General features: G+C 36.6%; 1 protein-coding gene across 1 annotated transcript in view; it reads right to left on the bottom strand.

Moving 5' to 3' along the window:
- The window catches only part of LOC106881422 (nucleoporin NUP188), a 475,282-nt gene that overhangs the window by 93,516 nt on the left and 368,387 nt on the right, over window positions 1-13,379 (bottom strand). The window contains exons 18-19 of the mRNA XM_014931808.3: window positions 4,452-4,581; window positions 3,320-3,370 (exon numbers count right to left, since the gene is read on the bottom strand). Coding sequence (XP_014787294.3) covers window positions 3,320-3,370; window positions 4,452-4,581 — 181 coding nt within the window. The remainder of the gene's footprint in view (window positions 1-3,319; window positions 3,371-4,451; window positions 4,582-13,379) is intronic.

A 13,379-nucleotide genomic window follows, 5' to 3' on the forward strand; every position in this document is an offset into this window, starting at 1 on the left:
CAGCAACTGTGTAATGCAAAGACAAAGAGACATTCATGTACACACACACGATGAGTCTTCCATTTTCTTTCTACCACATTCATTCACAAGGCTTTGGTCAGTTTGGGTTTATAGTAGAAGAAAATTACCCAAGGTACTGTGCAGTGGTAGTGAACTGAAACAATATGGTAAGGAAGTAAATTTATTAACCACAGTCAACATGCTTGCATCTATATCATCAAAATTTAACATCTGCTTTCCAAACTGGCATGGTTTGGTTGGTTTGACAGGAGCTGGCCAGCCATAGTGCTGCTAAGGCTCCAACTGTCTGTTCTAGCATGGCTTTTATGGCTGGTTGACCTTCCTAGCACCAGCCAGTTTACAGTGTGTTTTGGATACTTTTTACATGCACAAGTGCTTTATACATTGCTCCTGAATGGACATTTTTCTATGTGACACCAGCATAGGTGCTTCTTATGTGGCACCAACATGGATGCTTTTTATATGGTACCAGCACCCACAAGCCCTCAAGACAAGGACCTCTTGGCCAACAGAGGGATGTGCCTATATGTATAGATGGCCATAATTTTACTAAGCTTGATGTGTCTTCTCAAGCACAGCAAATTGCCAGAAGCCTTGGGCACTTGTCATCTCCTCAGTGAGGACTAGCATGTGAAGATTCTTTCTTACCATTTTGTCCCATGACTTCCTGGGTCTACTATCCACATGTTCCCTCCACAATTAGAGATTAGAGTGCACACATACACACACACACACAGAGGCATGATTGTTAGGCTAAAAGTTTGCTTGACAATTTTTATGCTTTCAGGTTTAGCCTAACTGTACACTACCTTACGTCAGAGTCCTCCACTATAACTTCAGGCGCTGACCAATAAATTGTTAGTGGATTTGGCATAAAGAAACAGTATAAAAATCCATCATATGTAGGAGAAAAAAATTCAGTTGGTTCTGAGAAGATAAAAAGATAAATACTTTTCGATTTTTGGCTTCTTCTCAACTATTTTCTCAGTGAATGACTTGCTCTATTTAATGTAAATATTATGACTTTTCTTTTGTATGTGTTTGTGTATATGTGTGTGTGTGTGTGTGTGTGTGTGTATACATCTATATAAGTGCATATATGTGTAGACACACACATATATGTGTAATACATTTGTGTAAAATCATATTTAACATGTTTGAGTAAATACAATCATGAAAAGATCTTCCACTGCAGAAATAGCCCTGGGAGAAAATTCTCTTCCTAGATGACATGAATTGAGTGACTGTGTGTCTGTATGCATGTGAACATACAAATATATGTGTGTGTATGTCTAATTTACAATTCATCTCTCTATATATACATATGTATGCTCATGTGTGCACATGCATAAGCATAGGACTTCTAGAAATTACTGTTTACTTAAAATTGTCCCTGTACTTGGTTTGTGCCCCACCTTATTACAACTTGCCAAATCCTCTTCTTCAGTGTCTTCTTTCTTCCTCAGCTTCTGTTCTAGATATTCTGAACATATTACTGAGCATCTAAGTTTTTTAACTTTGCCCTTTTTTTCCCTTTCACCACCCTGGCCCTTCTAACTTCTTGCTCCTTCTCCCTCTCTCTCCTATCCCCTACAAGGTAACTGAGTAGATTTACAAACCTCAGACTATTGACTACTGTATGTATGTGTGTGTGTGTGTGTCTATATATATATATATATATATATATATATATATATATATATATATAAGGTCTTTTTGACAGCTCAATTCATAAATGTATTATTTCAAAAGGTAACCAAAACCAATATTTATTAAATTTTATGTGTAACATCATCATTATCATCATCGTTTAACGTCCGCTTTCCATGCTAGCATGGGTTGGACGATTTGACTGAGGACTGGTGAACCAGATGACTACACCAGGCTCCAATCTGATTTGGCAGAGTTTCTACAGCTGGATGCCCTTCCTAACGCCAACGACTCTGAGAGTGTAATGGGTGCTTTTACGTGCCACTGGCACGAAGACCAGTCAGGTGGTACTGGCAATGGCCACGCTCAAAATGATGCATTTTACCCGCCACCTGCACAGGAGCCAGTCCAGTGGCACTGGCAATGATCTCGCTCAAATGTCTTTACACATGCCACGGGCACAAGTGCCAGAATGGCGACGCTGGGCACAGGTGCCATCACGACTTTGCTTTCGCTTGCCCCAACAGGTCTTCACAAGCCGAGTTTCGTATCCAATGAAGGAGACAACGTTGGCATGGGTGCCAGTCGTCGAATTTAGTTCGATTTCGATTTCACTTGCCTCAACAGGTCTTCACAAGTGGAGTTTAGTGTCCAATGAAGGAAGGTACGCATAAGTGGGCTGGCTACACCCCTGGCAAAGGCCTTGGATTTAGGTCTCACTTGCCTTGCTGGGTCTTCTCATGCACAGCATATTTCCAAAGGTCTCAATCTGAAGTCATCGCCTCGGTGAGGCCCAATGTTCGAAGGTTGTGCCTCACCACCTCATCCCAGGTCTTCCTGGGCCTACCTCTTCCACAGGTTCCTTCAACTGCTAGGGTGTGACACTTTTTCACATAGTTATCCTCATCTATCCTTGCCATATGACCATACCAGCACAATCATCTCTCTTGCCCACCACAACTGATGCTTCTTAGGTTCAACTTTTCTCTCAAAGTACTTACACTCTGTCTAGTATGCACACTGACATTACACATCCATCGGAGCATACTGGCTTCATTCCTTGCGAGCCTATGCATGTCCTCAGCAGTCACGGCCCAAGTTTCACTGCCATGAAGCACGGCTGTTCATACACATGCGTCATACAGTCTGCCTTTGTCTCTGAGTGAGAGGCCCCTTGTCACCAGTAGAGGTAAGAGCTCTGTGAACTTTGCCCAGGCTATTCTTATTCTAGCAGCTACACTTTCAGCACACCCACCCCGACTACTAACTTGGTCACCTAGATAGGGGAAGCTATCAACTAAGTCTAGTTTTTCTCCCTGGAATGTAGCCAAAGTTCTTTTCTGCACATTTTCAGTGTTTATTACTCCTGAACATCTGCCACATACAAAAACTAACTTCCTAGTTAACCTTCCTTTGATATTGCTGCACCACTTATGTGTCCATAGCTTGCACTGGGTACATCTTATAGAGTTTCTACCTACGCCTTTTCTACAGATCAAGCAGGGCCATCTACTTGATGCGGGGGGGGGGGGGGGGGTGCAAAAAATATGTTAATCGTTTATCTATTTTAGAGAAATGCATGACAGACTAAGAAAAAAATGCTAATTATTTCGAGCCTAAAGTGTGGTCGAAATAACATCTTAATTACCTGATTCCATATGATAATGTCCATAAGTTCCAGCTGGTATAACAAACTCTTCTGTAGAAAGGAAAATAAATAAATAAATAAATAAATAAATAAATAAATAAATAGAAAAGATTGATCCCACAAAGTGATCAAGAAAAAAAAACTAATCTGAATATAAGCGTTTGGTTTTTCTTTTACTATCATGAATAATAATAACAGTTGCCACTACTACAATCACTGTCATCATAATCATCATTAGCATTAATAATGAGTCACAACTTGCTCAATTCTATATCAAGATCAACTGTGGGCCCTACTTTCCCAAGTTTCCATTACTGTTTTATAAATAAATCATTAGAGATTAAAACTATAGAACTTGTATTTCAAACCTGACTTGTTTCACAGATTGACAGATTTTCCAATAAAGGGGAAAATCAGTCATTAAAATCATTCAAATAGACCTTATATGGTAATTTAGACTTTGATACAAATATCACTTGATATTTGATAGTATAAGTACCAGCTTGAAACAAAGAAACAGGTTTACTAACAGCACTTGAACCATATATCTATCACAATGACATTGCTAATTAGAGCACCTGTATATTCAAGTTACAACATATATTATCTTTTGTCAGCTTAACAATATTTTAAGAGTGAACATATTGATTTCAAGGGATATTTAGTACAAAATATTTATCCGTAAAAAAATAACTTAGCATGCTTCAGTTTCCAATTCTATATGATTTGTTGTCAACAACACTTATAACCCCATCACTACCTTCTGTTACATTCTAATGGGTTCTCTTTGTTGAATTTAGATATTTAATTCTATTGAAGTTGCAACAATTCATTTTGATAAATTATTGTAAACTAAGCACCATTTCAGAATTAATTTGTAGTGGATCTTATGTTTAAATTAGTTTATTTTTGTTTGCTTCTAATTCTTCCTCAAAGAAAATCATATGACTTCCTCTTTGGACAAAGCATTGAACATTTCAAGAATTTTCAGATTTGCATGAGATATGTGAAAGAAAATGTATTCTTGTCACCAGGTATGATGTGACATCATTAATATTGCTGTAAGCTTGTAAGCAAACGGAGCATATGAATAATGTATTTCAACCATTTTTGAGGAAACAATATTACTTACCATTTGAATAAATATATCTATCAACATTGAGTTGACACAAAGTTATATCAACAATTTGTTGATATTCTGCAATGATATTTTTGTCCATGTATTCTGTGTATTTAGGGAGAGTGTTAAGTGAGTTCAATACCTGTAAAAATTATAAGATGTATATATATATATGTAAGGATCAAAACAGTTTGATTCAAACTTAGTACTCTGAATTTCAAGTGTGTTGCTAGTCTTCGGCCATTGAATCTGAATGAGAGTTTGATTGAAGAGAGTCAATGTTTACTACTAGACATTAGCCTGCGACTGGTTGAGAAAGGTCACATGGTGTTGCAGTTTGATGTTAGTATTTCAGTGACAACAATTACTTGGAAAATACAGCATGGTGAACAGGAAATCAGTTGCATGATTGGGGGAAGTCGGGAGGAGTGGTAGATGTGGGAGTATATATGTATATATGTGTACATATATATGCCAAGATATCTGCGTGTATGCATCTGCATATATGAGTGTGTATGTGTGTAGATGTACATTCACACATCTTCCCACGTGTGCACACATGTACACACACATACACATTTTTAGCTACATGTATAAATGCACACGAGCACATGCACACACAAGTGTGCACATATACATACAGGAACAGCACGGCAAATCACCAATTCCCAACACTTCTTCATACCTGTCTACCTGCATACTCACCAATTGTGCATAGCCACAAGTATATATGCATGCTCATGCACATGAATGTGCATATGCATCTGCTTGCCGTACACATATGCATGGATGTGTGTGCAGATGCACACAGGCAGATGTGTAAATGTACATCTATACACACATACACACTCATACGTGTGGATGCATACACGCAGATATACAGGCATGCACATGTACACATATATACTTCCACATCTTCTGCCCCTCCCTACTTCCCCCAACCATGCAACCGATTTCCTGTCCACTACGCAGTCGATTTCCATACATATAACTCACAATAAATGTGTCAAGTACCCTTCTTTTGTCTACTCACTCGTGTATATATATATATGTGTGTGGTGTATGTGTGTGTGTGAAGGCATGTGGCGTAGAGGTTAGGGTTTTGCACTCATGATTGTTAGATTGTGGGTTCAATTCCTAGACTAAGTGGTGTATTGTGCTCCTGAGCAAAACACTTCATTTCATGTTCTACATGTGGCACATTTGTGCACCTGTACAAGCAATATCAGTTTGATGGAGGGGGTGAGCTAATGTACTGCACATGCATTTAATCACTAAAAGCATCATTTTTGCAGGTTATTCAGTAAAAATTAAGCACTTATACATTGTTTTTGACAGGTGTTTCCTCTACTAGAGGGAAGCACTGAGCAGATAAAGTGTTTTTACACCTTTTACCATAAGAGAGAATTTTTTCTCCATGGTAACTGCAGTGTATTTGCCTTTAGAGGTTAAAACATGTCACAAACAAATCTTAACTAACCTAAAGTTTATTAATTCTTCGTCACTGGATGATGCTATTTCTATCATATATATGTATGTGTGTGTGTGTATGGCCACAGTCATTCGACTGAAACATATAAAAGAATAAAAGAATATATATATATATATATATATATATATATATATATATATATATATAAAGAATATATATATATATTTCCCTACATGGGAAAGGACAAATATTTGGATGCATATATAGACACAATTTCAACATTTCCCCTAAATACCCAGAGATGTAAACAAAACCTCTGTGAAAACGAAAAGAAAGCCTTACGAACACTAAAAAATGACAACACAATCATCCTAAAAGAAGCTGACAAGGAGGGGCAATAGTTATCATGGACAAGGACTATTATAAAGACAAAATATTGGAAATGTTAACAAACGAAACCTACTACAAGGAAGAAACAAGGCACTCAGAAAAAACAATAATAAATAAAATCAGAAGGCTAATAAATGAATTCCAAGATTCTTTCACTGACAAGGAAAAAGAGTATATATGCAACTCTGTTATCAAAGAGAGCAATTTTTACGGATTGCCTAAAATCCACAAAAGCTCCGAAATACAAAATGCCATAAATAAGCAGAAGAACGAATACATAAAATTACTAAGACCTGCTGACCTCAAACTAAGGCCAATAGTTGCTGGACCTCAAGCTCCAACACAACAGCTAAGTCATTTTCTAGATATAGTCTTAAAACCTTTGTGTCCATTAATACCTAGCTATGTACGGGATGGCATAGATTTCATCCAACACATTCCCCCCACTGTTGCAGAAGGTACTATACTAGCAAGTTTTGATGTTACTAATCTCTATACGAATATACCTCACAGTTTAGGCCTAGAAGCAATCAAACACTGGGTTGAAAAACAGAGAACGGATAAATGATTGCTTCAAAACTGACTTCATCACCAAGGCCACACGTCTAGTGCTAGAGGAAAAAACTTTTAAATTCGACAACAAAACATATCGGCAGATAAAGGGCACGGCTATGGGTACGCGATTTGCGTCCTCATATGTAAACTTAGTTATGGGATACTAAGAAGAAAAGCTCTATGAGGAAGTGGAAAAAACCTTTGACCAAGAATACAAACAACATATCATTAAGAAATGGAAACGCTTCCTGGATGATTGTTTCATTTTTTGGGAAAAATCGACTGAAGATCTAAATGTATTAACAATATACTAAACGCATTTCACCCTTCCATCAAATTCACAACAGAATCCAGTTGCAATGAACTGCCATTCCTGGATATCCACATAAAAATACAAAACTGCACAGTCACAACAGACATATTTTACAAAAAAAACCGATACACACCAATATTTAAACTTCTATTCTTGTCACCCATCACACATCAAAAGAAACATCCCATACAGCATGGCCAAACGCATCTGTGCTATAGTAAGTGACCCTAAAACGCGTGAAACCAGGCTCAACGAACTGAAAGGCTTCCTTACTATACAAAAATACCCCTTAGGCCTAATTAATGAAGGAATTAAAAAGGCGATGGAACTGAATATCACCCAACTACGGACACCAAAGGAAAAAGTTAATGAAAACACGATTCCGTTCATTAACACATACAGTCCTGGAATAACTAACATATTCATCATCATCATCGTTTAACGTCCGCTTTCCATGCTAGCATGGGTTGGACGATTTGACTGAGGACTGGTGCAACCGGATGGCTACACCAGGCTCCAATCTAATTTGGCAGAGTTTCTACAGCTGGATGCCCTGCCTAACGCCAACCACTCAGAGAGTGTAGTGGGTGCTTTTACGTGTCACCTGCACGAAAACGGCCACGCTCGAAATGGTGTCTTTTATGTGCCACCCGCACAAGAGCCAGTCCAGAGGCACTGGCAACGATCTCGCTCGAAAACCCTACAAGGCCAGTCAGGCGGTACTGGCATGTCATAAAATCGAACCTGCCTATACTCCTTCAAAGCATTAAGATGAAAACTCTGATTGAAAAAAACACCTTACGGAATAGCAGAAGCCAACCAAAAAACCTTAAAAAACACCTGACAAGGGCAGAATTCAGATCAGAGACTAAACCAGAATTCATAGTAAAAGAATGTGGTGATAGGAGATGTGGAACGTGTAACAATACCAACAACTACAAATACATAGAAAGTGGTTCCCACGTAAAATTCAAGAACGGATCTATTTTTAAAATAAATGCAGATATGAACTGCAAAACACAAAATCTCATATACTGCATCACCTGTCCAAACTGTAAAGAAAATTACATTGGCGAAACGAATAACTCACTTTGTCAACGTGCAAGAATTCACAGGCAACATATCCGACAAGAAGAACTAAGAATGATTCCATTAAGTAAACATCTGGAAATATGCGGAGATGGAAAGTTCAAAATCTTTCCCTTTTATAAATGTACATGGGACGATCCACAATACCGAAAGGCAATGGAACTACTCTTCATAAAAAAATTTTCCCCAAAGTTAAATGTTTGAAAGAGAAAAAAGAAAAACAAGGAATATGTTTTGTATGTATATATATGTATATATGTTTAATATGATATATATAGTTATTTTTACTAAATTGATTTTACTAATTCGATTTTTCAAATTTACAAAGATTATACTAATATACTCTCATGCAGAACTACACCTTACAAAAAATAAATAAATAAATGAATGTATGTATGACAGGAATATATTCTAAAAGGGACCCAAAGTCTATAAAAAGAAAGGACAAAGAATATAAAATGAAAGAACTAAAAGCAAAAGAAAAAACAGGAAGACATTTTTTGTTTTCTTTATATTTTCTATTCATTATTCTCTATTTTTTCTTTCTTCTTCCTTTCTTCTTTTCTTCCTTCTTCTACCATCCCTAGAAACTGTCTCAAAACAATACAGTAAGTAGTAAACAAGCTTTTAACTTTTTTTTTTTGACACTCCTTAAAAAGACCATTTCAATACAATGGCCCTTCTCCCTCTCTTTTACCACATCCATCTCTCTATCTGTCTGACTATTAGTCTATCTATCTATCTATCTCTCTATCTGCCTATCTATCTATCTATCTATCTATCTGCTTATACATCTTCCATTGTCTCCAAAGCCTCAGCCCCCCCCCCCCGCCAAAAAAACAAAAAAACAAAACAATGTTCTGTCATAAACAAAACCCCCAAGAACACCTGTTTTTATATAAATAAGCTAGATCTCTGTATTTTCACAGAATTATATTTGACAAGTTCGAAAGACTAACGAAAGCGCTAATATATGTATAAAATAAATGAAAGAAGTTATTCCAAAATTCTGACGATTTTTTTTTCAATATTTACTTCTGTACATCACACCTAACGCTCTACACATATAAAAGTATATATATATATATATATATATATATATATATATATGGGAGAATTCAAGAAAAAACAACAGACGAAGACAGGTGGTATAAACAACAAATGGATGTATTTGTATAACACTCGCGAATAGAGAAAGTCTTTAACATTTCGAGCCTATGCTCTTCAACAGAAAGGAACACAGAAAGAAACAAGGAGAGAAAAAAATATATATTATATATACATATATATTTGATTAATGAGAGAGATGGAAGAGGGAAGATACGAGAATCTTTATTGACCACTACATTTGTTTTGACTCATCTAGCATTGATCCCTCATAGTTTATTGATCAATTGAGATAAATTGAATGACCAAAGAAAATTAATGCTACTTTCATCAGAGCCATCTCTGGTTCCTTATCATTCTCTCTTTCATCATCATTCACTTCATCATCCATATTACTCTGTTCTTCTTTCTTTCACACTAACCCCTGATACCACACTTCATTTTCTCATTTCTTGCCATTTCCTCCTCCCAATATTGCCTCCTCTATTACTCTCTTTTGCTGAACTGCTAAGTTATGGGGACATAAACACCAATATCGGTTGTCAAGCGATGGCAGGGAGACAAACACAGACTCACACACATAAATACACAAACACAAATATATAATATGTGTGTGTGTATACAAATACACATACACGTTTGTTTTTGTTTGGTCTTCTTGTGTGTCTCCACTGTCCTGTTTTTGTTCTCAACCATGACCCTCCATAAATCCCAAATTTTATTTTGGTACTTATAGGAGCAACTGTCTTCCAAGACTAATATTGTCATTCAATGCTCGAAATGAAGAGTAGATAGATAGCCGACAACTGATGACGAGTCTTTCTTTATGTTATTTGTCCTGTTTTCTGTTTGTTTTTCTCATTGTTTGCATATTGAACTCATTTGCTTTCCTATTTCATGTTGTTTACTGTTAGTGATGTCCTATATCAATATGTGCATGTGTGTATATATATATATGATGGGCTTTCAGTTTCTATTTACCAAATCCTCACACATGGCTTTGGTCTGCCTCAGGCTATTATAGAAGACACTTGCCCAAGGTGCCATGCAGTGGGACTGAACCCAGATCCATGTGGTTGGGAAGCAAGCTTCTTACCACACAGCCATGTCTGTACCTATGTTTGCAAATTAATAAAACTGTACTCAATACATAAAGAAAAGAGTAGAAATTTCATTAGAAGCTGAAGCTACTTGAATGAAACTCTGTTTCATGTTGCCAATCTTTCAAGCAACTGAAGTATGACAATAAGTAAACAAAAATATTCGTAAACTTAATCAGAATTTAATTAACCATCAGATTTCATCAATGGTTCAAAAAATGTTAGCAAACGTGTCACATTCATGCATTTGTCACATGAAGAACACATGACAGTTTCATTTCTGCTGTGCCTTATGTGAAAAATATACAAGAGCAAAGTAAGATCTATTGTTAGTGAAGTTTTAATGCTGAATATTTTAATGCTTTTTTTTTCATTTTGTTCATTATATGACCAGTTTCAATGTATGGCAAATCCATTGTGTGAAAAATAAACTATTTACTTATTTATTTCCCACATCATAGATTGGCCCTACCCTGAAAAATAGTTATGTAAGGGAAAAATAAAAAGAAGAAAAAGATAATTTGATATTCACTAATACTAAAACATCATTAACAATAGCCAGTTTCCTTTTTTCCTACATATCAAACCGAAGACATGAAATATCACGTGCTTTTGCATGTGAATAGAAGGCTAAAATGTGATCTGCACATGACAATTGAAAAGCTGGATGTGTGATGTTATTTTAAGATTAATTTTTGATAGCCAATCAAATCCTAATGAGTAATCATATTTCAATAGGGTTTTTCATTAGACTGCTTCCCTACAGTAATTATTTGAAAGGGGAGAGGGAAGCAGATTTCATCAAACCCAGGGTTTAACTAGTATTTATTTTATCAACTCCAACAGGGGTTGACCTTGCTGGTATTTGAACTCAGAATGGAAAGCCAGGAGACATGCATTTAAGCATTTTATCAGTCAAGCTAACCATTCTGATACATTCTCTTGCATGCTTCTGTAACTACACTTTTCTACAGAGCTATCTTAGTTTTCCTCTCTCTCACACATTTTGAGTGAGATTTGGCTGGGATTTCTAGCAGATGAAGTAAACAAAAGAGACTCCTTATTTGCTGCTTAGACAAAAGTTTTCTCTAAAAGAACAAGTCTATAATCAAAAGTATTACACCCATTACCATTCTGCCTCTCTGTGTATCTATGACTATGCTGTCTTTTTGTTATTTTAATGTTAACATGGTGGGTATACTTTCAGGGAGATTGGAGGCTATTCCTAGTAGCTTGAATGATCACATAGGAGTTTCAGCATTTGTTTGTTAAACAGAAAGTTAGCAGTGTATATTACACATAATTTATAACAGGGAACTGTTACTAGACTGTAGAATCAATTCAATGAATGTTTACTATTTATTTCTTCTCTTGTTGTAATTGTCACTATTAAAAAACACAAATATGAACAATTGAAATATAAACTTTTCTCTGTGTTTTCCTCTAGTTTGTAAACTCAATATGTTCCAATTAGTACTAAAATATAATTATCTGGACTAAAATATTACTTGGTATAATAAGCATGTAGAAAAGCTAAATGTTACGAGACAAATAAGCAGAAGTAGAAATATCTCAAATTAACAAGGTATATGAATGGTCTTTCAGCTACAAAGTAGCTGGAAGAAGTAAAAACTCAATGATGGAATAAAGAGTGTGTTTAGTAAAATACAGTGCAATCTAATGACTGAATAGAGAATTGACTACATATATAACAAGTAATATTTTAACCTCTCAGTCTGAATTTTCCATTTAGTTGGTTTTGTGGTTAGTTACATGGTTTCTGATAACTGAACTCCATCTGTGAGGCTGTGCGTCATAGACATTTTTCAGTTTATTTCTGGACACACAGACTTAATATAAATTTAGAGAGAAGCAAGAGTGAAGTGTGGCTTTTTGTTATTTAATTAGTTGAGGTACAATGGAACCCAGCCTGGGGCTATAGTAGAAGACACTTGTCCAAGGTGTCACACAGTGGAACTGAACCTGAAACCGTGTAGTTGGGAAGCAAACTTCTAACCACACAGTCATGCTTGGACTTAAAGATAAAATCAAACTTTCCAAGTTATTTTTTTTATTCATTTTAAAATAATAATAATCCTTTCTATTATAGGTACAAGGCCTGAAATTTGGGGGAGGAGACTAGTTGGTTACATCAACTCCAATGCTCAGCTGGTACTTATTTTGTATTGACTCGGAAAGGATGAAAGGCAAGTCAACCTTGGCGGGATTTGAACTCAGATATACTGTTGGTGAATTACAGAAAGCATGGAAGTTTTGAAGGATGTAGTGTCCTGACAGCTAACATCTGATACGGGTAAATTATTCCATGCTTCAGCAATTCTGAGTGTAAGAAAAAGTTTCTGAAAATCATGCATGCTGTGTTGTTTTTTGATTTTGTAAGCATGTCATGACATATGGAATTCAAAAAGGTGCCCAAGGTTGTTGTTAGAAAGATTTTGAATAATCTTGTGGGTATCTACCAAGTCAGTTGCTAGACATCAGAGCTTTAATCAGAGATGTATATTCTGGGTCTGCGAGGTGTGCACTGTACATCATCATTGTTTAACGTCCGTTTTCCATGCTGGCATGGGTTGGACAGTTCGACTGGGGTCTGGGAAGTCAGGAGACTGCACCAGGCTCCCGCTGGATGCCCTTCGTAACGCCAACCACTCCGAGAGTTTAGTGGGTGTTTTTTACATGCCACCAGCACAGGGGCAAGAGGGGGTGCTGGTATTGGCCACATTTGAATGGTGCTTTTTACGTGCCACCGGCACAGGGATCACAATTGCAATTTCCATTTGATTTTGGTTTTGATGTACTTGACTCAATAGGTCTCCTCAAGCATGGCATGTTGCCCTACGATCCAAGGTACTTTTCGGTGGGCTGGTTATGTGACACTGGTGTAGGTTACAGCTGTGGACTCACTTTATTTGCCGGGTCTTCTCAGTCACAGC

This window comes from Octopus bimaculoides, chromosome 1, assembly GCF_046866305.1.
Source record: "Octopus bimaculoides isolate indiv1 chromosome 1, ASM4686630v1, whole genome shotgun sequence".
Classification (NCBI taxonomy): domain Eukaryota; kingdom Metazoa; phylum Mollusca; class Cephalopoda; order Octopoda; family Octopodidae; genus Octopus; species Octopus bimaculoides.